We start from the raw sequence: 26,145 nt of genomic DNA, 5'->3' as shown, positions 1-26,145 counted from the left end.
TATTTAGCAATCACACTGTTTCAAGGGCTCTGTGGTTAGCTGCATCTGTGGCCAGGTTACCCCTCTGCCGCCCCCCGTGTATGACCCCGCTCTAGCTTTCACCCCCAGCCCACCTGCCCTCTGGCCTGCCTCGACTCCCCCTCCCCGCTCCGCCCCTTTCTCCTCTTCCCCTAGCGGGCGGGGCAAGGTGACATCACGGACCCGGTGACACCCGACTAGTGTTGGCGGCGGCTTCTTGCCATAGGGGGGCGGGGTGACCTCGCGCTGCACGCGGGCGGGCTGCCTCCCTGGTGACGTAGAAGCGCCAGGGGCACGGGCCGGGGTCTGGCGGGTAACCCACCCCCACCTGATCTGGCGGCGGGGAAGGAAGGCGCGAGCCGTGGCCGGAGCTGCGCGCGGGCCTGGCCTCGCTGCCGCGGAGCAGGGGGCTGAGCGCGAGCGGCCGGCGCGGCCCCGGGCGGTTCCCCGCGCTGCAATATGTTCAAGAGAATGGCTGAGTTCGGGCCTGACTCCGGGGGAAGAGTGAAGGTGCCGGCCGGGGCCGGGGCCCTTTCTCCGCCGGGGGCGGGAGGGCGCCTGTCCCCACCTCCCCCGGGCGCGCTCGGCTTGCTGGGGGCTCCGCACGGGGAGGGGCTGCGTAGCTGCGCCCAGTGCCCGCCGCGGGGTGCAAGCAGCCGCGGGGGGTGGCGGCCCCGGCGCGTTCACCGCTTGGCAGCCCCCCGCCCCAAGGGCCAGTTCCGCCGCCGCAGCAGCGCGGGTAAAGCCCGCGTCCCCGCCAGAGCCGGCCAGGGTGAGGAGCAGCAGCAGCCGCCGGGGGGAGCCCCGCTCGCAGCACGCGGTGTTAGAGACCAGCCTTAACCCGCGGGCGGGGCACCGAAGTTTCCTGTCCGTACCACAGAGCGGGTCCCGCCATGCCCGCTGGGCGGGGCTGGGCGGCTTGAGCCGGAGGGCAACTCGGTCTCCCAACGTCACCTGGCTCTTGGCCTCTGCTGAGGGGCAAAGAGAGTGGTTGAGCACGCTGCGGGCGCTTCATAACTGCTGTGCTGGTCTTTTGGAAAACGCATTTTTCACCCCTTCTTTTTCCCCCTTACCACGGGTAGCCTCCATACTGGAAGGTTATTTATGCGGCTCAGAAACGTTAATTTCTCTGTCAGATGGAGTCTCTCAGATCTCATAATGATAAAATACATGTTTTAAACAAAACAGATACAAATGGCAGAATAGCTTAAATTGTGAAGTAAAAATAGCAGCTGTTATATATCATGTGGCTTCTCAACAGGATTAGTTTCAGTTATCATTTATGAGCGGCTGATCATTTTTCTTTTTTAAAGGGTGTTACTATTGTGAAACCTATAGTTTATGGAAATGTTGCACGTTATTTTGGAAAGAAGAGAGAGGAAGATGGACACACACATCAGTGGACAGTTTATGTAAAGCCCTACAGAAATGAGGTAGGCAAAAAGTTGATTATTGACCAAAAGATGAACTAGAAATGTTTACCATAAATTGTCATCTGTCTAGATATAGGCCTTAATTCTGCAAACACTTACGGCATGGCTACACTTGCAGATGTAGAGCGCTTTGAGTTAAACCAGCCTTTGTAGAGTGCAGTAGGGAAAGCGCTGCAGTCTGTCCACACTGACAGCTACAAGTGCACTGGTGTGGCCACATTAGCAGCTCTTGCAATGGCCACAGAGAGAGCAGTGCATTGTGGTAGTTATCCCAGCATGCAGGTGGCTGCAACATGCTTTTCAAATGAGGGGGAGGGGTGGAGTGTGACAGGGAGTGTGTTATGTGTATGTGGGGGGGGAGAGAGCATGTCAGCATGTTGTCTTGTAAGTTCAGACAGCAGCAGACCCCCCCTCCCCACCGCCTCTCTCTCTCTCTCTCTCACAGCATTCCACAGTCATGGTTGCTTTGTCTCAGAGCAGATAAGCAGCCGGCTGTCAGAAACGGAGCTTTCAAAGGGCATATCCGCATTCCTGCAGCGATTCCAAAACAATGAGAAGAGTGACCACTTGACTTAAGGGGATTACGGGACGTTTCCAGAGGCTGATCAGAGCGCAGTAATGCAATACCTTGTTCACACTGACAACCGGGCGTTTCAGCCAAGGCGCAACAAGTGTTTAATTTTCTTGCCCAGGTGGAGTACCAGGAGCACTCTAGCCGTGGAGTCAGAGCACTCTACGTGCCTTGCCAGTGTGGACGGGTAGTGAGCTAGGGCACCTGGGGCTGCTTTAATGTGTTCTAATTCACAAGTGTAGCCAAGCCCTTACATTCATATTTAACTTTAAGCATGTTAGTGGACCCATTGACTTCAAAGTTAAGCACATGCATAATTGCACAATTGGGGCCTTACCTGTTAAAATATAGCAAATGTTGTAATGACAGTGTCACTCAAGAAATGCCAGAAAGGCTCTTAGCATTGTGTTGGGGTCAGAAGAAAATACAGGCACAGTTAGAATAGCTTCTTCATCTCCAGTATAACACATTAATTATATGTACAAATTTAGAGCTGGCATTAGGGAAAAGGTGTGCAGATAAGTGTTTGGCAAAAGGTGAGTTATATAGACTGGCAGTTAAAAATAATCTATATTTCTGCAAGGATCATATAGAAAATAAATTAGATTGATGTCATCAGAGAGAAATGTAGCAAGAGATTATGTGGATTTTTTAATCTGGAGTATAGCTTGGTTTTGGCAGATAGTTAAAGTTTGCCACATTAGTAAACATAATAGATATGTGGAGGGGAAGAAACAATGAGAGAAACTGTACAGTGTGGTTTAATATCTGGAAATAATTGGCTACAGTGTTTACATTTTAGGATATGTCTGCTTATGTGAAGAAAATTCAATTTAAACTACATGAAAGCTATGGTAATCCTTTAAGAGGTAAGTTTGTTTTTTTATGGTTTGTACATAGCTCTCACATAATGAGACTATAAGTTATCTGTGTTCCTGCCACTATTTTTTTCACTGCAGTTGTTACCAAACCACCATATGAAATCACTGAAACGGGTTGGGGTGAATTTGAAATCATCATCAAGATATTTTTTATTGATCCCAATGAAAGACCTGTAAGTACATTTTTTGGCTTTTAATAAACCTTTATTTATGTGTAGTGTATTGTGCATTTATAAAACTTTGACATGGGATGCAGTTGACCAGAAAAAGTTCTAATACTAAGTCACAGCATGTTTAATGTCTTCATTACTGTATGCCTACCCTTCACTTTTGGATGCATCTTCAAGATAATGTGTGCTATTACTCAGCTTTTGGAGTCATTTTTTATTGTGCATTGAATCCCAGTGCATAGCTGGCTTTCACACTTTTAAACTAAGTATAGATAGGGAAAGCACGTGTCAAGTAGCACTGTGGTGCCTGAAGGTGGGAAGGGAATGCCTACTTGTTGAAAACAGAATTTGTAAATTACCATGATCGCAAGAGCTTAGTCCTTTCTCCTTGTCCAAAACTCTCAAACTCTTTATGCTTTCCTTGACCTGATTAACACTACGGAGGAATATGATGGATTACACACTTTTTGAATGGTGTTGAAGGAAGGAAAAGAACTGTAAGGTGTTCCAAAGAGGATCAAAGTAGATAAAATAGCTTGGATTGTCTCTTTTTTCCCTCCCTGCCCTCCATTATGTACAATTCTTCCAACTGGAAGCAGGTATTGGCCATCTCTGTGGCACTTAACTGGTTTGCTTAAGGGAAGGAGTGGAAAGGGCAGAGTTGTTGGGATTTGTTGATTAGAGCCAGAGCCATTGTGAATCCATGTTGCTTCCACATGGATGGCCTGGCCTCCCATGAATAACCAGGGGTTTGTAGGTAAGCTCACAGCCTATTCCATTACCTATCACCTCCCACAGAATAATAGAAAAGGAACTCTTGGAGAAGAACTTCATCGAGGGGTGATATAAATCTAGATTAATATTGAGAAGCACTTCCTAACTGTGTTTTGTTAGGCATCCGTATGCATAGGGTCCCACGTGAACCAAGTGATCTTTTCTGTGCTCAGAGTTTGTCTACATGGTGAGCTGGTGCACAGAAACCTAGCATGTGAATCTATAGCCAGCTACATCGTGCTTGCAAAGTTCTGTAGCGTGCTTTGACTTACTGCTGTTAGTGCTGTAGCTGTGTCCACATGGGATATTGTTGTGTGGCTAGCTAGTGTTCTGCAGATGCACTTCCTGGCTTGTTGTGCACCAACTCATTGAATGTTTTAAAAAAGGTAATTATTATAGTAGCATTTATAGATCAGTCTTCGTTTATCTTATTTTCTATTTTACTTTCCCTAGACCCTTTCCAAATCCAGCCAAACATTTGGCTTCAGGATGCTTAAGTTGTTTAACAATTAATATTAAATTCAGTTATTCTGTTAAAGTTTAAACAGTATCAGAAGATCGGTTTAGTTCTTGAATTCTTACAGGGTTTTAAAAATCCTATATGCTTGCACAGCAAAAAGAGCAATGAATGTTTTAATTCCATTCTGGTGTATCACTTATTTTTTCTTAAAGTGGTCATATTACATTTATTCAGGTCTATCTGTTTTCCTTGCACAGGTAACTTTGTACCATTTGCTGAAGCTGTTTCAGTCTGACACCAATGCAATACTGGGAAAGAAAACTGTAGTATCTGAGTTTTATGATGAGATGGTAAGAAAAGAGAACATATTAAAGGTTTTGTTTTTAAATAGTGAGATTGATAACAGGTGTGTATTTTTCTCCTCTATTAGATATTTCAAGATCCTACTGCTATGATGCAGCAGCTTTTGACAACATCTCGTCAGCTAACGCTAGGAGCTTATAAGCATGAAACAGAGTGTAAGTGCCAACTGATAATTCTAATGTCACACATGAATTTTAGAAGTTAAGATTAACCATTAATGTTTTTAATTATCTTTGTCTGCTGCTGTAAAGTGAAATTTGTATGTGGAAAGATCTCTATATGTTTTTGAAAAACATCTCTACAGACATATCTATTAAGTATTATACTAATTTTAGGATCTGAAGGTTTCAGATTTGTACATTTTTCACAATTGTTTACTTGTGAATAATTCTATATGAAGGCTGATAGAAATATTTATCGTTCATGTAATTCCAGTGAAGTCAGAGAGTAACACAAGGAATGAAAAAACCCCTGAGGGGTCCTTGTGCTACAAGGACTCCTTGTTGTTTTTGCTGGTACAGACTAACACAGCTACCACTGTGAAACCTCTCACAAGGAATGAAGTTGCCCAATAGATTTGAGGTGTGAACTTCCCCCGTTCATCTAAATAGGATATTCACTGAACTCAGAGATTGAACTTAGAATTGCAATATTTAATATTTCAACACCTTTACCTGAAGCGAGCAGCTATTTTGGGATGGAGTGAATAGTTACCATTACTTGTTTTCTAAATGAAGTTCTCAAACTTTCATGCTGTAGACCATTTCTTAAGATAAGACTTTTATAGAGTCACCTCCCTATCCAACCTCTTTCCTAATTCTTTGTTTCCTTTGCAACTATAATGCTTTCTTTAAGTATTGAAGGCATTAAGGCGATAAAATTAAAATAAACTTTATTAATATTGACTGGTGTGGCTATTTGACTTATCCCCTCCTTCAGATTTTGCTTCAGCTTTCTGATTTCCTATACCCAGAGCATAGATTTAATATATATTCATTCCACATCTCACATTGCTGACTATAACTCTGCTGCTCTAATCTCTCCAGGACACTTACACTTTGGTTCTGTCCTCCTGTCTGTATGTTACCCCTCTCATTTAAGTATTGTCAGTAAATTATATTACTTAAGATACTTTTGAGATACCTAAAACTGAGGACTAAGGGAGTCCATATAGCTTTGAAAGCCAGAAAATGCTGGATTCTAATCTCAGCGTTGCCACTGTAGTGCTGTGTCGACTTTGGTAAATCACTTGACTTTCCTGCCTTAGTTTTATCATCTGTGCGGTGGAAATAATGTCTTTACCAGTTTCCTCATTTGTAAAATACTTATCTCACAAAAGTACTGAGGATTATTTTTTGTATTTGTAGCTTGTTACTTTGTTAATTGGACAGTAGAAAATGTTTTATGACTTTACTTTTGAGCATGTCAAACTTTTACATTTAAACTAAAAAAATGGCTACATGTTTCTACTAGGCATGGATAGAAGTGATTTATTGCTCTACAGCCAAAGTATTAGAGGTGTTTCCTTATTTGCATTTCTCATAAATATGCTTGTGGAAGAAGATATCGAGTAGGACCTTCCTGGAGCATGGGCTGTTTAATTTAATATCCCACAAATGGGAGGGGTGATGTTTTTGCGATGCAGTGGAGTGCCAGTGTTCTATTCAGATTTCTGTTGCCCTGCCAGCCAAAAACGGAGACATGGGGAAAGTAACATTCTCACAATGTTTTTGTGCATAAGCTAAAAAGCTGGAATTTACAGTATTTCAATACTGCAATTTCTGTAGGATACTTGGAAAGACACATTCTGTGCCACTGTATATCTGAGACATGTAGAATAACTATTGTGGTAAGGCATTGAGGGCAAGGTGCTTTTTTTTGCACCTGGTAGGGAATAGGAGCCCAACTTCCAGCCATGCAAACTCCAAAATGGGATCTGAAGGTCCTTCTGGATTCTTTTAGGGTCCATGCATTACCAGTAGTGAAGATTCTGTGAAACAGATTCTGCCCTCTGTTACATTATATTGAGTAATTGCAATTTTGCAGTGCACTAAAAATTTTTTTTTCTTTGTCACCATCCCAGTTGCAGATCTTGAAGTTAAAACCAGGGAAAAGCTGGAAGCTGCCAAAAAAAAAACCAGTTTTGAAATTGCTGAGCTTAAAGAGAGATTAAAAGCAAGTCGTGAAACTATCAACTGTTTAAAGAGTGAAATCAGGAAACTTGAAGAAGATGACCAGTCTAAAGATATTTAACAAGTTATCAATTTGATAGAGACTTAGCTGTAAATAAAGGGACTTAGATCATGGAACAATGTTAACATATTCCCTCAAATTCATAGAGGGGACTATGTACAGTTTCATCCTTGAATTTCATTTCAAAAGATTGTTGTACATGAGGCCAGCTTTATAGATGAAAAATGTCTAGTGTTTAAACTGTCGAAGTATGTGCAATTTTTACTTTTCTATCGTTTTAAAGAATGTAATTCTTTGAGATCAGACTTTTTTAAAATTGCATTGAGTGCAGCATGGTAACTTTGTAATAAATCTCAGGTTACTATAATTTACAAAATGTAATCCGTTTTCATACTCCATTTACTCTTTCTAAAGTATTGGAGACAAATCTTTAAAACTGAACATTAAAATAGTAGTAGCCTTTTCACTGTTGGGAATCTGAAATTCCTCTTAGTTGTTGGCTTCACATCCAGTGTGATGAGTAAATTTGAAGGGAGAGGTTAAAATCTTTGGTATGCAGGTAGATTAAGCCTGTCAGTTTAAAATTACATCTGCACTTCTATTTTCTGATATTGGTATGAGGAAACAGTGGGCTGGCAGAGATTCAGGAAGATGAGATTCTTTAAACTAGCAGTACTACTGTACAAATGGTACAGAGACAAACTATAAAAATGTAGATCAGACTTATATAAATACAACCACATTACTTATATTCCAAGATGTAAGTTGACTTGTCATGTTTTGCAACTTTTTGTTGGCCTAATATATTATTATTATTATACTGTATTATTTGTTACCAACTCCAGTAACTCTAGCATACATCCTTACTGAAAAAGCAGTACATATTCCCCTTGACAGCTCTGACTTTATTCATAGGAATAAAATGTGACCTTGGAATGAAAAGCGTTATCTTCCCTGCTATTTTTTAAATTACGACTATACAATATAATCACCTGTTAAATACACACACAGACCCCAGGAATTAATGTGAGATTTTAAAGACTCAAAGCATTGGGATTGCTTTAAATTTGAGATTAATATGAACCGCCTGTTGACCATGACTTTAGTAAACTAAATACATTTAAAACAGTTCCATAGAAGTAATTTACTTCAAATAATGCAGTTTTTTGATATCTGCACTTAATATAGAACTGGAAGGATTTTTCCTTCATTCTCTGATCCCACAGTGCAGCTAAGATACGTGGGAATCAAATGAGAAGGCACAAGCCAAGACCCTTTGTTTAAAGGTGTTTCAAAGAGTTATAACTCCCATGGAACCAACTACTGTCTAATGTTCAAATAAAGCTGGCTGACTCTAAAAGATGGTCCAAGTGGCTTCCGTCTACAAATTGTTGCTGGTCTGATGCCTTGCAAGACTCATGAGAGGAGAATAGGAGTGGAAATGTACTAAACTGACGGGAAGTAAAATAGATGTCTATATTCCAGAACAGCAGCTCCTCTGACTCCTTGCAGCTGCTAATCTGGGTTTGAGTGTGGGCTGAAGTTGGAAAGATAGGATTTAGATAGGGCAAGGGTTCTCAAATGGGGTTATAAGCTTATTACATGGGGGGGGGAGGGGGTCGCAAGCTGTCAGCCTCCACCCCCAAACCCTGCTTTGACTCCAGCATTTATAATAGTGTTAAATACAAAAAATGTTTTTTTAATTTATAAGGAGGGGTCGCACTCGTAGGTTTGCTGTGTGAAAGGGGTTCACCAATACAAAAGTTTGAGAAATACTGATATAGGGGCCAATGGCTTACCCAAGCCCCATCAGCTCAGATGATGCCTTGTCACTCTCCCAACCTCTGAGCTCTGAGGGGTGACCCTTAAAAGAGCCACTATCCAGAGGAAGGATTGTCCAGTGGTTAGGGAACTAGTTTAGGATTTGGGAGACGATGGTTCAGTTTCTTGTTCTTCCACAGTGTGTGACCTTGAACAAGTCACTTAGCCTCTCTGTGCCTCAGTATCCCTTGTGAAATGGGGATAATAGTATACCCATAGCTCATTAAGGATTATGAGATGCTCGGATACTACAGTGATGTGGACAATGTAAGCAGCTTAGGTAACTTTTCCTGACTGTGATTGTAAAGGGTTCTTGGAGCTACTTGCTAGATTTGGACCTGTGAGGTGTCACTAGAATTTCAGGAGTACCATCACACAAGATTATGGGGAATTGCATTCCGTTTCCTGAGGTAGCTTTTAAGACGCTGGAATTTTTTTCTATTTTGGGAATAGGATGTAGGTGGGCAGGTAAAGGAAACCTGGGAATTTGCAGCAGTGGTGGGACAAAAATGGGTTTAGAACACATATTGAACCAATACTTACTCCTGCACAGCCCTGCCACACGAGACTGTGGGGGAATGAGGAAATCCTCTCAATTTTTTTAATCTTCACACTGAGCCAACGTGTGTGACATCTCCTGGTTTGAGTACATAAGTCAACATAATGAGACTAATGGGAATATGAGTAACATACAGTCAGAATTCTAGAGCCTCCAAAGAATTGAAACAGAACTTGAAAAGCTGTGTCATAAGTAGCCTAGCAGAATTTGATTTTTATTTTTTATAATTTTGACATATCAATGTTTAGTTTTAAGCATTTTAAAATTTTTTATTAACTTAAATTTTTAATTGCAAGAAATTGGGGTGGGGAGGAGGGGTCAGGCAATAGGTGAGATCAGACCATAATTCTTTAATGACAATAGAGATTTGAGATTTCAATAAGTTAAAGCTTTATTGCCATTAAAACACAATTGTCCACATCACATCAAAATATACAAAATAGATATTCTTAAATCAAACTCTTCTCAAGCAGCATTTTTCTTATTTTGCCTATCTGTAAACTCTGGTTATTACAGATGTAAATTTTTGTTAATGTGTCTGGTGAAATGAACATCTACTGTCACTTACTGATGATCTAATCCTCCCAAGCCTAGTGATAAGAAAAGCTATGATTCAGATATTATTATTTCTTAAGAACCTATAAACACTATCCAGCTGCGTTTTTATACCATCGTTATCACCATAGTATTAGAATACTTTATTTAAGTGCAGAACTCGGCCTTAAAAATGGACCCAAGACTGGTGCTTTCGTAATAGAGAGCATGCCCGTAATAGACCAGTGATCTTTTTTTTTTTTCCTCCTTACTTCTGAGGCAATCAAGATTTTTTTTCTTGTCACTGTTCCCTCAACTTCACTTTTTATGCTTTTCTTTCTCTCCTTCCTTCCTTGCTGTTCCTATGGGAGGAGGAGACAGAAATAATAGTCTTAACTTGGAGGGAAAAAAATTAGTCACAAAATCTTTTCCTGAGCAGATATGACTGTCTCATGGAAAACAAGAAACTATTTCATATTACACTGTTCAAGTTCCTTGTGTGTATTCTGTATTTTTCTTCAATAGTAGAAAATTGTTTCTAAGGATGAAGAAAACATGCTTGAATTCAGCAGTATCAGAAAAATTCAGTTTTCCAAAGAACCTGTCTACAATTTTCTATCAGAATTGCAGAGCCTAAGCATTATGATTTTTATTGGATTGTAAGCAGTATGAGAAAACAAACTTTTCCAAAACTTGTGTGAAACTAAATATTGTGCCTGCATGTGACTACATGTGCATATATGAGTCATGGTGTTGGTTGGACACATGAATATGTATTCACCTTTCTAATCATGTGCCCATCTAAATCCCCAAGCTTGCATATAGTGTATACACCTAAAAGTCAAGACATCTGAACTGAGATGAAGCAGCACATGCTGGGACCTGTAGTCTGCATGATCTACATTATCTGGAGAAAGCAGCTGTGGGTTGTAATGGAAAGTTAAGGTCCATAGACTGTACTTTGGCCACCCCTGAGTAAGATGTTTTTCACATTATTCGAGACAAATAGTTATGGTTCATGATTTCTGGGGATGTGAATTTAAGTGGTAGCTATGTACATTGTTGACTCTGACTTTCTGCCTTCAGAGAATGGTTCTATCCTGAATTATAATGATGACACAGAGTGGTATTTTAAAATCTCTTCAAGAGGGGGAAAAAATCCCTGATTGTGCCATATGTAAAACAAAAGACTTCTTGATCTCACCCAGATGTATGATAATTTAGTCTCAATAATTGTCTAGCACTAAAGCTTCAGACTCTGTTTAAACTAATCGTTTGGTGGGTGAGGAGAAATATGGTTTATTTCCATTGTCTTGCTAGGTAAAATGTTCTGGATTGGGAGATAAACTTGTCCCATAATAAATCATGTTACAAGTTAACTAGTCCAGATCTGTTATCCTACTTCATGCATCAAACAGGTAGCTTTATAATTAAGCACAGTTTGCTATTTCCATTGCAAACTCCATTTCCCCCCAACCCCAAGAATTTTAACCCATTTTAACTCACAGCTGTCCGAGATGTGAGATCTAAATATTTAGGTTGGATGAGAGAGGAACTGCCAACTACCTTCCATGATCACCTTCCCTTTCACTACTTTTCAGTAGTAAAGAAAAACTCACTAAACTGCTGATCTGAAAGTTTTATGCTTCACTGTCCCTCTACAGCTTTTTCAGCATGGGGATGGGGTTGATTCTTCTGAGGGGGTGGTGGTTAGCATATCAGCCCGTTTGTTAGTCTGAGATAGAATTTTGGGTTTGACTTTTTCATATCCATATATCTTACGCTGATATGTGTGAAGAACAATGAACAAAGATACTGTGTGTTGAACTTCCCACAACCAGATGGGGTTTTTAGTACAATGGGAAGAGATAAGGGATAGAGCAGTTAAAGTGTTATCAGGCATAGTGGGAGTGTAATATATGAGCTCCTTTCTCAAGCCAAGGTCAAGCAACCAGTTGCGGGGAGGGGGTGGAGGCATAAGAAACACTAAAAGCCAAAGAAAAGCCTGGCATTGTCTAGAACACAACCTCACTCCTTACCCCCACATGGGATACAAAAGAGGTGGGACGAAGACCCATGACCCTGCAAAACAGAATGTGACCATAAGTGTAAGGAGTGTGATTAGGGGTGTGCACTGCAGGTATATTTGGGCCTGCTAAGGAGGAAGAGGTGGGAATGGGGAACAGGGACATAAGCAAGACTCTGCAGTGTCAGAGCTGGGAAGGGGGACATGGGGTAAACACTCTGCGGCGTCAGAGCTGGGAATGGAACACTGGGAATCAGACTATGCCGACATGTAGAACTATGGTATCCATGTTCGCTTGGAACTAACCCCAGTAAACATTGTATTGCCTGCACTTTGGACTTCTGGTCTTCTGCTTTCTGTGTGACGAGAACCAGGGGAGAGGGTGACGGGAAAGCCCTCTAACAGTGGTAGCTAGACAAGAAGTGCAGCTCTGTTGGGGCAGCCTGCCTGGCCTCATCCAACAATGCTCTAGGACAGTAAGTAGGTCACTGGTGGCCAAGACCCATCCTTGTTGGAGGGGGCACCCAGACTGGTGGTCAGAGGCCAAACTGAAGATATGGAAGCAAAGAGCGTTGTTGGCATGAGCCAGAGCGATGGATACTATTCTTCAAATGCAAACCTGGTGAGATCTGAGACCTCTGAAGTATCTAGATATAGCAAGGTGAAGTATCTCCTCTCCCTCTTACTCATTTTCTTTTGTTGTCCTTCTGTATTCTGTCTGTATCTTTTGCATTCTCATATTCTTTTATCCCGTTTCATTCATTTACCCTGCCTTGTCCTTCTTTTTAGCAATTTAGGACTGGTAACAGTTGTCAGATTGAAAGCCTTGAAGAATAAAACCCAGCACAGGAAAAATATGGATAACTAACTACCTGGTTGTTGTAAGAAACATTGCTTTATTTAACTTCTTCCGGAGAGTTATTCTTCCGGCTACACTGACTCATCTGTCCTTTTGGCATGTAAACTACACTGCTGAACCACTTACAACTTTATATCATTTATCACCATCCATTTTCAGACCTGCTTAAACCTGATGTGTAACTTACACCTCCATTTATATCACCGTTCAGTTTGGTCCTAGTATTTCTGCTTAAGCCACATCTCTAATACCAAGCCATTTAGAGCTGTACCCTTTGTAGATTTCACTTTAGAATGCCTAGGATCTGACATGAAGTCTATTTCAGGGGTTTACTCTAAGAATTTTCATGGTCAAAGGGAGAGATGGGGATGGTGTTGGGAAGTTTTCCCCTAAATGTATGTTTAATGACGTTAATGTTTATGTTTGAATTAATGTGTTTGCTGTAATGATTAGTATAAAATGTGTTAATTATGGAACAGAAATCAATGGAGTCCATGATTCAAGATGGTGTGCCTGAGCATTCTTGCCATCCACCAGAGCGGCAGCCAGGTATCACATTGATTCCCGCGGACGTCGAGGATCTCCTCAGTGACTTCGGGCCCACACCGTTGGCCAAGAAGACATCACTTACCATCACTCATGAACTATAACACCTACCTATATCCTGATTCCAGCGACTCCTTTATCTGCAATCCTGGTTCCAGTAGATCTTCGCTGAGGGTCCTATGCTCCTCTCTCCCGTAGGCCAAGTCAGGCTGCGAAGCTTGGTTTGGGGTCCAGGATTTGGAACCCACGGTGTCAAGCTACAACAAGATACTCCACCATCAGTTGTTTTGTCTTACCTGAAGTTGTCTCCTCTGACTCAGTACAGTCAGGGCCATTCCTATCCATACGCAAAATTCGCAGCTGTGCAGGGCAATGGGAAATTTGGGGCACCACATTTCCTGTGCCCTACGCAGCTGCATGCTGCTCCAGCCCCTGCCCTGCCTCTTCCCACCCCAGCCCTGCCCCCCACTCCCTTGAGGACTGCAGCAGGCGTTGGGCCTACACTCACCGGCGGCGGGAAGTGGAGTGACCCGGTCCCAGCCCGCTCTGCGCTGCTGGCTCCCAGCCGCGCCACTGGTGAGTGCTGGGGGGGCGGTAGCCCCCTGCCCCCCAAGCCGCAAGGCTGGGAGCCAGGGGAGCAGAACAAAGCAGGCTGGGGCCCGGTCGCTCCACTTCCCGCCGCCCCGTGAGTGCAGGGTCGGTCCTGCCCTGCACTCACCGAGCGGCAGGAAATGGAGGGACCCGGCTCCAACCCGCTCCACTCCACCGGCTCATGCTGGGGGGGCGGTTTCCCCCCGACCCTCAAGCCTGCTCCTGCTCCCCCATGGAGGCCACCCCCCCCCCGTGGAGGCCTGGGACCCCACATCCCCCCCCCGGGGGGGGGCTGAGTAGGGCACCAAAATGGCTAGGGACGGCCCTGAGTACAGTATTGGGGTAGATTGTGTTTTCCTTTAGTTTAGTTTAAATATAGCCACGGTTAAGGGTTGTATGGGTCTCCGGGCTTCACGTCCAACTGGGGGCAGCCACACTTGCATTTGTATTGGGTTGTTTATTCTAGTTATCATTCCTCTTTCCCTGCTATTGTCAATTTCCTTAATAAATCTTTCACTGTTTTCAAAGCATACATATCTCTCTGTCTCTTTTCTGTCATACACGAGAGGTGTATGGACTGACAAACTGCTTCCGCAGGTGATTAGATACTGTATGCCAGCTCAAGTTCCTGACCCTGTGGGCTAGGTTGAACGGAGGGAATACTCGGTCACTCTCTTTGTTGATTTGTTCCTTCCCACATTGGCTTGAGGTCACTTTCAGCGATGTTGTCGTGAAGACTATTTTGTTTGGGGGTTTTAATATATTTGTCATAAATCCTGAGTCCATTTCAGAATAATATTACCTTGCTCCTTAAATAGGAATACAATTTCAATAGCACTCCAGGCTGCTTTCCAAACACCAACAGGCAAACGTGCAAAATTGTCCTAACCATCTCAATAACAACTTAATAATTTGGTTTTGGGCTGGAAAAGGGGAACTTCTCACTGGGCCCATAAAGTAGCTTTTTACACTGAAGATTTTTAGCACTTTTTAAAAAATTCTGGAAGGATAATCAGTAGTGACCTGTGTCCAGGGGCCATTGGCAGGTACAGAAAAAAAAATACTCTTGAGTCAGACAACTTGCTACAATCTTAGGAACTATTTTCCCATTTGGGCAATGTTTTACTGCTCTTGGCCTTCAAACCAATACATATTTGTGTTTATGGGCTTTAGGTATATTCATATATCTTACATGTTTTTATCCCTGAGCATCATGAAGGTCTGAATATATCATGCTCAGGGGGTGATCATTGAGCCAGACCTTTCAGTATGATTTGTTCTTGCTTCTGTAGATGGGATGAAATCACATCTAGCTTGCTGTGAAACTTTTACAGCCCTGTGAGCCAGCAATGCCAATTCAGATATTTCTTGGAATGGGGGGCAGATTCCAATCCACATCCCTACAGCTTCCTCAGGGATCCCTGGACAGTTTCCCATCTCTTACCTACAGAGCACATGATCAGCCAATGCTGCCATGGGTTGAGTTCTCAGTGGACTCTCTTACCCTCTGGATGGAGGGGCAGCTGGGTCAAATTTCAGTGACAATGTAACCATGCACTCAAATCCATCTTCTGGATTGCTGCAGCAGCAGCCATACTGTACTTACCCCTGCTACTGAAATTAATTAAAGGATAAATCCTGAGGGTGAGTGCAGGGGGGAGGACGGGGCATTTGCACCTCACTGCTGTGAGCTGAATTTAGCCTCAAGTATTTGCCTGACTGCAGGGCTCAGTCATAGGAATTGTGTCTGGGTCCAAATGGAGATAATTATTGCATGACAGGGACTGCAACTCTCATTTATTTGTCAGGGTCCAGTTTTTATAACCCATGCTCCCTTTTTGTGTGCTTTTTCAAGGGGATATTATGTACCTGCAATTATATGCAGACAAAAATGATGTCACACAGATGTCCTATTACATGGCATAATTTGCTTGTGCACACGAGTATTTGCATCTGTAAGAAAACCAGGTTTTAAAATTTTGACTTTAACATTCAATTGCTGGCCGCTGAACTTGTCTAATAAGAACTTAAATAATAAATAATGCCATAGATGTGTGTAGGGTGTGCAAAACTAATAGATGGAGTCCCTGCTCTGCACAGTTTGCAATCTAAATTGAGATAAGTGTAACAGGAGTAAACATAGGTGGATTCACAGGAATATAGGAACGTAAGAACTGTCATACTATTTCAAACTAGAGTCCATCTAGACCAGTATCCTATCTAACTGTGGTCAGTACTCCATACTTCAGAGGGAAATGGTTAAAAAACATTCTTTATTTAAGTATGGAAGATATGAAGTAGACTGATGGCAGGAAAATGGTGACAACAGTGAAAGATCATGAGATGAGCTTATTGTTTCATATGCATCTTGTTCCTCTTTGGACTTTTAAAATATAATGAATTAGTATGGATTTCTTTTTTTAACCTGGGGTTTACGGTACACAGCATGCAAATAATTCATAATGGAATGTTTCAGTTTTAAGAGGGTCTAAGCCAGGACTCTAAATGATATAAGCGTCTAGTAAAACAGTTCTTTTACAAGGAGATATTACATGACAGAAACTGAAATTTACATTTAAACATTCAGGGGAAAACATCTTGGAAGTCCTGGAGAATAAGTCACAAAAAGAGTTCATCAACATCAGGATGGATAGCTCGTCTCATTTTTATCATGATATCTCATGATTATCATACACATTGTAAGGAGAGCGATCACTTTAGATAAGTGTGTTGGAGTGCATGGTGTGGTTGGAAGTGATCAAGGAGCAAGCTGGAGGTGGAGAGGGAAGGTCCGTGACCATGTGGTCCTTCCCATTCCCTGTAGAAGGGATTCACTAGCTCTGTACTGCTTGGGGGAAGGATTGCTTCCTTCCCTGCCTCTTTCCAACCCTCTCCTCTTTGGAAATTGTCATTGTACAGCAGAGTGAGATGAGCCCTGCTTGGCACTGGGTCTCTGCTGGAGCTGGAGAGTGGTAGTAGTCCACCCAGGTGATCTGGCCTCCAGGCAAATCCCTACTCCATGCCTGCCTGTGGGGCTGGGACCACTTCTAAAGGTGGGAAGGTAGTTCAGCTTCTTAATGTTCAATCTTTGGCCTGTCCTCTGGTGCTGAATTTGGCAATGTGGACTGCCCACTAGGATCTAGACTGAAAAAATACTCTAGGTCATTACCTACCTGTTTTGGATTCAACCTGATGCCTTAAAAGTTAAAGGTTGAGTCCCATTATCTTCTGAGTGATCCATTTCCGTTAGAGGTAGATCATCTCTGCATGTATTTAAAAAGTTTTACTTTCAAGAGAACAAAGACTAGCAGACTTTTGTCAGGAATCTTCACAACAGTGTAAGTATTCTCCATTGTTTAAACTGCTCTTCTCTGAATCTTTGATGTGCAGGCCATCTGGTGGTCTTGTGCAAATCTGTGTATTACAAATCTGCCTCTATTATTGCCTAGTAATTTATTAAGCTCACATCAATGTAAATAACATAACAACCATTAACATTTTTATATGTGGCTTTCCTGTGGAAAGACTTGAAATCATAGAATCATAGGACTGGAAGAATCTTGAAAGGTCTTCTAGTCCAGTCCCCTGCCCTTAAGGCAGGACTAAGTATTATCTTCACCATCCCTGACAGGTGTTTGTCTAATCTGCTCTTAAAAATCTCTAATGATGGAGATTCTACAACCTTCCTTGGCAATTTATTCCAGTGCTTAACCACCCTGATAGTTAGGAAGTTTTTCCTAATGTCCAACTTAAACTGCCCTTGCTGCAATTTAAGTCCCTTGCTTCTTGCCGTATCCTCAAAGGTTAAAGAGAACAATTTTTGAAAGAGAACAATTTTTCTCCCTCCTCCTTGTAACAACCTTTTATGTACTTGAAAACTGTTATGTCCCCCCTCAGTCTTCTCCTCTCCATACTAACCAAACCCAATTTTTTCATTCTTTCCTCACAGGTCATGTTTTCCAGACTTTTAATTCTTGATGAGATTCGAAATGCCAAGTATTTTTCAGTCATTGTTGATATCACTCCAGATTGTTCTCACAAAGAACAGACTACTATCGTTATTCGATATGTTAAGATTGTAGACAGCTCAAAATTTTCACTTGAAGAAAGGTTTATTTTGTTTGATAATTTTAAGAGAAAAACTGGAAAAGAAATTGCTGCTCGAGGCCTAGCAATTCTAAAAGGTTTTAAGTTAGATTTTCAAGTCTGCATTGGTCAAGCCTATGACAATGGATCTAATATGGCTTCGAAGTACAAAGGTGTACAAGCAGTTCTGCTTGAGCGTAATTCAAACTGTATTTTCTCCAGCTGTGGAAACCACACACTAAACCAGAGGTTCTCAAACTGGGGGTCGGGACCCCTCAGGGAGTCGCAAGGTTGTTCTAGGGGGGTCGCGAACTGTCAGCCTCCACCAGAAACCCCACTTTGCCTCCAGAATTTATAATGGTGTTAAATATATAAAAGGGGTTTTTAATTTATATGGGGGGGGGTCGCATTCAGAGGCTTGTTATGTGAAAGGGGTCATCAGTACAAAAGTTTGAGAACCGTTGCACTAAACCTTGTAGGTGTTGACTGTGCTGAATCATGCAAGGAAGCAATTACTTACTTTGGAACTGTTCAGCAAATGTACAATCTCTTCAGTAGCAGTCCACAAATGTGGGGAATTCTGAAGCAATATCTTCCTGTTTCACTGCATGGGATGTCCAAAACTAGATGGTCTGCACGGATTGATGGTGTTTAACCAGTTGTGCATCATCTGAATTCAGTGAGAAAGGCTTTAAATGAGCTTGAATCTCTCAATCTCACTGCACAGGCTCGAACTGAACTTCAGTCTATTCAGAAGCACATGTTCAAATTTGAATGCATTCTGCTGTCATCTTTGTGGATGAAGCTACTTACAATGATCCACCAAACTAATCTGGTAATTGAAGCATGCAGTACTACACTTGATGTTGAGAAGGATAAAACTGAAGGTCTTATCAATGACATTCAACAGGATCTTGAACAATGGGATGCGATCCTGACTGAGTCCAAATTAGTAGCACAGAATATTGGCATTTCATCTGAGTTCTCCACCAATCGCAACTTACCTACTGAATCCGATGCCAAGCAGCTTTATAGGGTCAATGTCTTCCTTGTCATCATTGACTCTATTCAATCAGGTCTTACGCGTCCATTTGAATCACTGTGACTAATCTGTATCCTTTTGGGGTTTCTTTGACAGTTCAACAGACTGAGTAATGAAGATCTACTTTCTGCAGCTGAACAATTTCAGCAACAGTACAACAAAGAAATCTCAAAAGATCTCAGTGACGAGATCATCTTCCTCGAATGAATCTATTCCACGAACTTTAAATTGGATTGCAAGCCAAAGGAATTGCTTCAAGAAATAATCGAACTTGGACTCTCTGGGGTGTTTCCTAATATCACAATTGCATTGCGTATTTTTGTCAGTTTGCCTGCATCAGTGGCTTCAGGTGAATGCACTTTCAATGTGTTGAAGCAGGTAAAGAACTATTACCATTCAACTATGGGACAAGAGTGTTTGAATGGGCTCGCCATGCTTAATATCAACTGTGACATTGCATGAAAGCTAGATTTTTCCTCAATAATTAGTGCATTTGCACAGAAAAAGGCTAGAAAAGCATTTGTTAAATAAAAAATTATTCAAATTATGTCTCACTCTTTTTTTGGTGCCTTATTTTGTTTTCATGTGTCGTCATTTTTTATTTTTATTATGGCTAGGGGGCCTCAAAAGCTGGAAGTGGCCCAGGCCCCTCTGGACCTCTGAGAGGGCCTGAATGGATGTTAAGGCTGAATCACTTTCTGAGGAGGTCTGGCCAGGTCAGGGCAGAGACACATTGATGAGGCAGTGGAGGGAAGCTTGCACTGTATCTGCCTGTTCTGTGGGACAAAGTGGGTGAGGTAATATCTTTTATTGGACCAACTTCTGTTGGAGAAAGAGACAAGCTTTCAAGCCACACCGAGATCTTCTTCAGGTCTGGGAAAGGTACTCCCAGAAAACCTCATGCTCAGAGCTGGCAATCTTGCACCTTTCACAACCGCTAAATTCACTAACAAAAAATATTCAAAATTAAAAAGTAACACAGTAGTATGAATTTGGCTTCCCTCTGCAAACTTACTGCTAAGCAGACAGAGTTATGAAAAAGAGAGAGACAGCACTCTGTTTCTTACTCTGTGATATTGGTCTCTTTGGGGAAGTTCTGCCTTTTTTCATAAGGGGACTTATCCAGCCCAGGGAAACTTCCAGAAGGACTTACAGGCCAAATTCACGTTGGTGTATTGGCACTGACATCAATAATTACATCAGGGTTAATTTGGCCCAATATGTTTTCCTTCTTCTCTTCTAGATTACTAACTCCTGAGTGAAAACAAAAGGAGAACTATCTAATTTGCACTGAACCAGCTGCTCTGCTTTTGCAGAGTCACAACAAGGAAAAAAAAATTCTTGACCACCATTTAAATATTTCTTCCAAAACACACCAAAGGGAAATGAAAATCAGGGCAGGGAGAGATGCTTCTCTGTGTATCTTAAGGGAAGTGAAAGTAATTTTGTACATTAGGAGAGGAATGCTATATCAAAGCTTAAGAAACCTAGTTATAGAGAATTAGATACGTAAAGTACGTCAGAATATACAGTAATACTAAGAAGAAAAGGAGGACTTGTGGCACCTTAGAGACTAACAAATTTATTTGAGCGTAAGTTTTCATGAGCTACAGCCATTTCGCAGAGATAGCTCTCTGATTGTGCTGGCTAAAACCTCCAAATGCATGTTCTAACCACCACAATAGAGATATATACGTTTTTGTGGGCACACCCATTACCCCCCTAAAATCTTGGCCGTAGGAGTTTCCTGACACTTTGAGTTACTTTAACAATCCACAAGGACTAGAGAGCGTTTATTTAAGTGCACTCTTTGATTCTGGAACAGTAAATCCAGCCACAAAAGATAAATATCAGCAACATGCCTACAACGTTCTAAAAAAACAAACATGAAAATCCTGTATGTAACAATGCAAAATATATATCAATAATGGGTATTTCAGTAAAAGTTCTCTTCACTTTCTCAGCTCCAATGAGTGGCTGTGCTATGGTTGGACTTTCTGCTAGCACAGAGATATTCCAGTACGCAGTGTACTGTTAACCTGAGTAGCACCTCTTATTCCTAAGGGAACAGGGACAAGGAAGTGGGGGGGGAAATAAATCAAATGTTATTTTTAATATTTGCTATGTAGTAGTCGTCATAAAAGCATACAATGTAAATACAGAAGATCTTAGAGATCTGTTGATGATTCATTTAAATTTGGCTTAATTTTTCCCCATAAGCAAACACCCTGTGCCTGATCAATCATATTCAAGCATGCAATTGTCCATACAAATCCCTCGTTACCAGTTGCACAAGAAGCTTAAACTGCTGTTGCAAAAATATTTAGATTTGCATATAACCACACCTTATGGAAAAAAGAAAAGGAGGACTTGTGGCACCTTAGAGACTAACCAATTTATCTGAGCATAAGGCTTTCGTGAGCTACAGCTCACTTCATCGGATGCTGTAGCTCACGAAAGCTCATGCTCAGATAAATTGGTTAGTCTCTAAGGTGCCACAAATACTCCTTTTCTTTTTGCGAATACAGACTAACACGGCTGTTACTCTGAAACACACCTTATGGTTTTCTCTGAATACATAGCCCGTCATCTTAACCCCACTACCTATCTACTCTCCAACAAACAGACAGACAACTCCTGTTGTTTTTATTCAGTCCTTACTCCAATTGAAGTCAAAGTAAGTTTGGCTTTAGTAAAGGCTGAAGGACTTGATCCACTGCGTCTGGACATTCCTAGCTTCTCGGACAAGATCATTCTCAAGGCAGCTAGCTCCTCCTGATGCTCACCCTCTGCGGCTACACTTCCATTTATAGTGCAATTGCTCAATGAGAGTGAGCATGGATATGTCTCCTTGAGGTAGAAATTACACTTCCAATTCTAAGTGTGGACATTCCCTAAGTATTTTGTGTGAGTGTATTGTTGTACCTCTGCTGAGCAGTAGCTGATTCAGGCCTTGCAAGTCAGTTTCCTGTTAGAGGAGAAATCAATGATGCAGAGCGTGGGTGTTTTCTTAATGCACTTTGTTTATTACACTATGTATGCCAGTCCTTGAACAGAGGTGGACATCAACAGCACACAGGTAATCCCCTCTTTCAGAAATCTCAGTCCAGATACCAATGCTCAGTTCCCAGGAATCAACTTTGCACTATGAATTGACTTCAGTTAGAGAAATTAAGGTAGTGAGCCAACCCCTTATTGTCAACAATTTCCCCAAAGAACATACATCAAAAAATAACAATATCACTTTTCTTCAAAGACTATGCTGCTCTCATGTTAAGAAAAATAATTTATGTGCAATAATGCCATTAAGGGACTTCTGCCATAGCTCTGTTATGGAAGGTGGGGGGAGGGCCTTGTAGTGACCCATCAGGTTAAGTTACCTAATACTTTCCCTTATAAAAAATTCTTGTAACTTTTTTTGAAAAGCTCTAATGTAACCCATGTGCCTAGTAGTGAGATATCTCTTTAAGAGACCCATTGGGGGGAGGTAGGAGTGAGTTGTGTCTGAGTCATTGTTGTGAGGCAGATTTAGCACTCCACATCCAGAAGCTTCTGGAATTGGGTCTGGTAGTTTTGGGTATGCTTCAATAGATTCCCTGTTCCTGGGGTCAGACTCCAGGAGGGCAAGCAGTCAGGGCAGCTGCTTTGCAGAAGGCCAAGTGCCCTGTGTGAGTTGGGAGAAGATGAGCCCAGGAGCAGAAAGCAGGCTGTTGTCTCTAACTCTGAAGCATTTTGCAGCAGGCTAGTGGTATTGTTAACCCTCTAACAGGGAAGCATGGGCAAGGCTAATTAAAGCAAGGGGAAATTGGGAGGGAAAAATAACTTCTATTTTAATTGTATGCTTTGAATGTTTTGATTTTAGCCAAACTGTTCTAGTTATATCAACTAGTCGGATTCACCAACTTTTCTTTAAATGTAGTAATGGGGAAAGAGTCATTTATATTTTGCTATTCTCAGTTTTGTATTTTCTTGTAACAGTTTTCTTTAAATCTACACACTTTAACTGAGTGTTTGGTTAATCAGTTAGCTGACTGACTAGCAGTGATTTCAGCAGAGGAAGAGTCTGCATGGATTCCAACTGAAGATTCCTACAAGCAAGTGGAAGGAAGATGTTTTAGACTCAGCAGACTGTATAGATTCGGTGCTCAAAGTGGGGGTCAGTGCTAACAAGGCCAATTCAATCAGGGTGGATGTGGCCCATTCCCAACAGTTGACAAGAAGGGGTGAACATCAACAGAGGGCAAATTACTTTTTGTAGTGACCCAGCCACTCCCAGTCTTTATTCGGGCCTCATTTGATGGTGTCAAGTTTGCAAATTAATTCCAGTTCTGCAATTTCTCATTGAAGTCTGTTTTTGAAGTTTTTTTTGTTGAAGAATGGCCACTTTTAAGTCTGTTATTGAGTGTCCAGGGAGATTGAAGTGCTTGCCTACTGGTTTTTGAATGTTACAATTCTTGATGTCTGATTTGTGTCCATTTATTCTTTTACGTAGAGACTGTCCAGTTTGGCCAATGTACATGGCAGAGGGGCATTGCTGGCACATGATGGGATATGTGCAGGTGAACGAGCCCCTGATGGCTAATGTGGTTAGGTCCTATGATTGTGTCCCTTGAATAGATATGTGGACAGAGTTGGCAACAGGTTTGTTGCAGGGATTGGTTCCTGGGTTAGTGTTTCTGTTGTGTGGTGTGTAGTTGCTGGTGAGTATTTGCTTCAGGTTGGGGGCTGTCTGTAAGCGAGGACCGGCCTGTCTCCCAAGGTCTGTGAGAGTGAGGGATGGTCCTCCAGGATAGATCCTTGATGATGCGCTGGAGAGGTTTTAGTTGGGGGCTGTAGGTGATGGCGAGTGGCATTCAATGACTTTCTTTGTTGGGCCTGTTCTTTAGTAGGTGACTTCTGGGTACCCTTCTGGCTCTGTCAATCTGTTTCTTCACTTCAGGAGGTGGGTATTGCAGTTGTAAGAATGCTTGATAGAGATCCTATAGGTGTTTGTCCGAGCGATCGGAGCAAATGTGGTTGTATCTTAGGGCTTGGCTGTAGACAATGGATTGTGTGATGTGGTCTGGATGAAAGCTGGAGGCATGTAGGTAAGTATAGAGGTCAGTAGGTTTCCAGTATAGGGTGATGTTTATGTGACCATTGCTTATTAGCACTGTCTGTGGGTTATAAAATAGCCATGTTATGCTGTAAAAATTAGGTTTCAGAATGGTAGCCGCATTAGTCTGTATCAGCAAAAAGAACTAGGAGTACTTGTGGCACTTTAGAGACTAACAAATTTGTCTGAGCATAAGCTTTCGTGGGCTAAACCCCACTTCATCAGATGCATGCAGCGGAAAATACAGTAGGAAGATATATATAATATAAATTAATTATATACACATATAATATAAATTAATATATACACATACAGGAGAATATGAAAAAAAAGGGATTGCCATACCAACTCTAACGAGAGTAATTGATTAAGGTGAGCTATTATCAGCAGGAGAAAAAAAACTTTTGTAGTGATAATCAGGATGGCCCATTTGACAAGAAGGTGTGAGTAACAGTAGGGGGAAAATTAGCATGGGGAAATAGTTTTTAGTTTGTGTAATGACTCACCCACTCCCAGTCTTTATTCAAGCCTAATTTAATGGTGTCCAGTCTGCAAATTAATTCCAGTTCTGCAGTTTCTCATTGGAGTCTGTTTTTGAAGGTTTTTTTGTTGAATAATTGCAACTTTTAGGTCTATAATTGAGTGTCCAGGGAGACTGAAGTGTTTCACTGACTGGTTTTTGAAGTGGGCTTTAGCCCATGACAGCTTATGCTCAAATAAATCTGTTAGTCTCTAAGGTGCCCCAAGTACTCCTCATTCTTTTTGTAAAAATTAGATTATTATTTGTTTCTTTATCATGAGATTTTATAAACTTATTTAATTAAATTCATTTCTTTAGTTCCTTTTGGGACTTGAATGTGGGAAGGTTGACCCTGTGCAATTCTTGCTGAAAATCCTTAGAGACTAAACTGGGTCTCCAGCTACTTTTCTATGGGAGTTGGGGTTTTTTTAGACACTGGAGAAGGGCAATGAAGTGAACTCTAGCCCACCACCTCCGTTTCTTCTGAAATGCCATTGTCACTTTAAGTGTCAGCAAAACTTTGGCAGCATGCCACAACAATAACTCAACATAAACATTCAAATTTAAGGTCAGGCCCACACAACTGCTACTGCAGCATCAGCAGACCCAGGGAGAGAGCTAGACTGGGCTCCCCATGACAATCTCATCCGCAGATTCAGCACGTGGTACCAGTATCCCATCCTCTTCTCTGAGAACACCACATGGAGAAGGAATTCCCCTCATTTTCTGGGGTTGGAAAGAAGAGAGTGATTTGGGCCATGCTTTTCCCAAATACATGCCGAGACCCAACACGTGGTGCCAGCAGCTCACTTCTCCCTGGGATAACAGCTTTTTCTTTCTGCCAGCTAAGGTAGTTAGTATAGGTTTCAGAGTAACAGCCGTGTTAGTCTGTATTTGCAAAAAGAAAAGGAGTACTTGTGGCACCTTAGAGACTAACCAATTTATTTGAGCATGAGCTTTCGCGAGCTGCATCCGATGCATCCGATGAAGTGAGCTGTAGCTCACGAAAGCTCATGCTCAAATAAATTGGTTAGTCTCTAAGGTGCCACAAGTCCTCCTTTTCTTTTTGTAGTTAGTATAGTAGCTCAAGCTGTGCTGAAGATGTAGGATTCAAATTCTACCAATAATGTGTTTTGGGGGAGGGTTTGGTAAGTACAGCAGCACATAATAAAATTTGTTAACCTTTTTCCTTTAAAAAAATTCTAAGAAATTAACTAAATTTAAAAAAACATTAAAAAACACATGTGGCAAACTCAAGCATTCAGAAGTTAGGAAATGCCAGATCTAAGGTTGCCCATACAACCTTACTCTTGGTGGAGTTCTGCGCCAAAAAAATAAAAATTCTGCATATTTTATTTGTCAAAATCACACAACATAATCATGTCAGTTTCAATTATTTTGGTAATTTATTTCAAAATATCCGTCAGCAAGTATGTCTGTAACAATATAGACCCCCCCCCAAAAAAAAGATTCTGGTAATATTTTTGTTTTGACAAATAGATTCCTTAGGAGGCTTATTAATACAGAACTTTGAGTAATTCATTTAAATTACAATACAGAACTGTATTTCCTGCATCTGTCAGAAGCAGTGCAAAGGCTTGGG

The 26,145-nt window shown here is 41.6% G+C and overlaps 1 protein-coding gene across 1 annotated transcript; it reads left to right on the top strand.

Moving 5' to 3' along the window:
- Positions 1-339: 339 nt before the first annotated feature.
- Positions 340-7,805, top strand: YEATS4 (YEATS domain containing 4). Its single transcript, XM_084628144.1, has 7 exons — positions 340-528; positions 1,332-1,451; positions 2,825-2,891; positions 2,982-3,076; positions 4,565-4,657; positions 4,738-4,825; positions 6,754-7,805. Exons 1-7 carry the CDS (start codon positions 478-480, stop codon positions 6,921-6,923), a joined length of 684 nt encoding a protein of 227 aa, XP_084484270.1. The 5' UTR covers positions 340-477; the 3' UTR covers positions 6,924-7,805.
- The last annotated feature ends 18,340 nt before the right edge of the window (positions 7,806-26,145 follow it).

The sequence above is a fragment of the Lepidochelys olivacea genome (assembly GCF_965140295.1).
Source record: "Lepidochelys olivacea isolate rLepOli2 genome assembly, chromosome: 1".
NCBI lineage: Eukaryota > Metazoa > Chordata > Testudines > Cheloniidae > Lepidochelys > Lepidochelys olivacea.
Note: the sequence above shows the minus strand (reverse complement) of the source record. Positions and strands in the feature narration are given on the sequence as shown.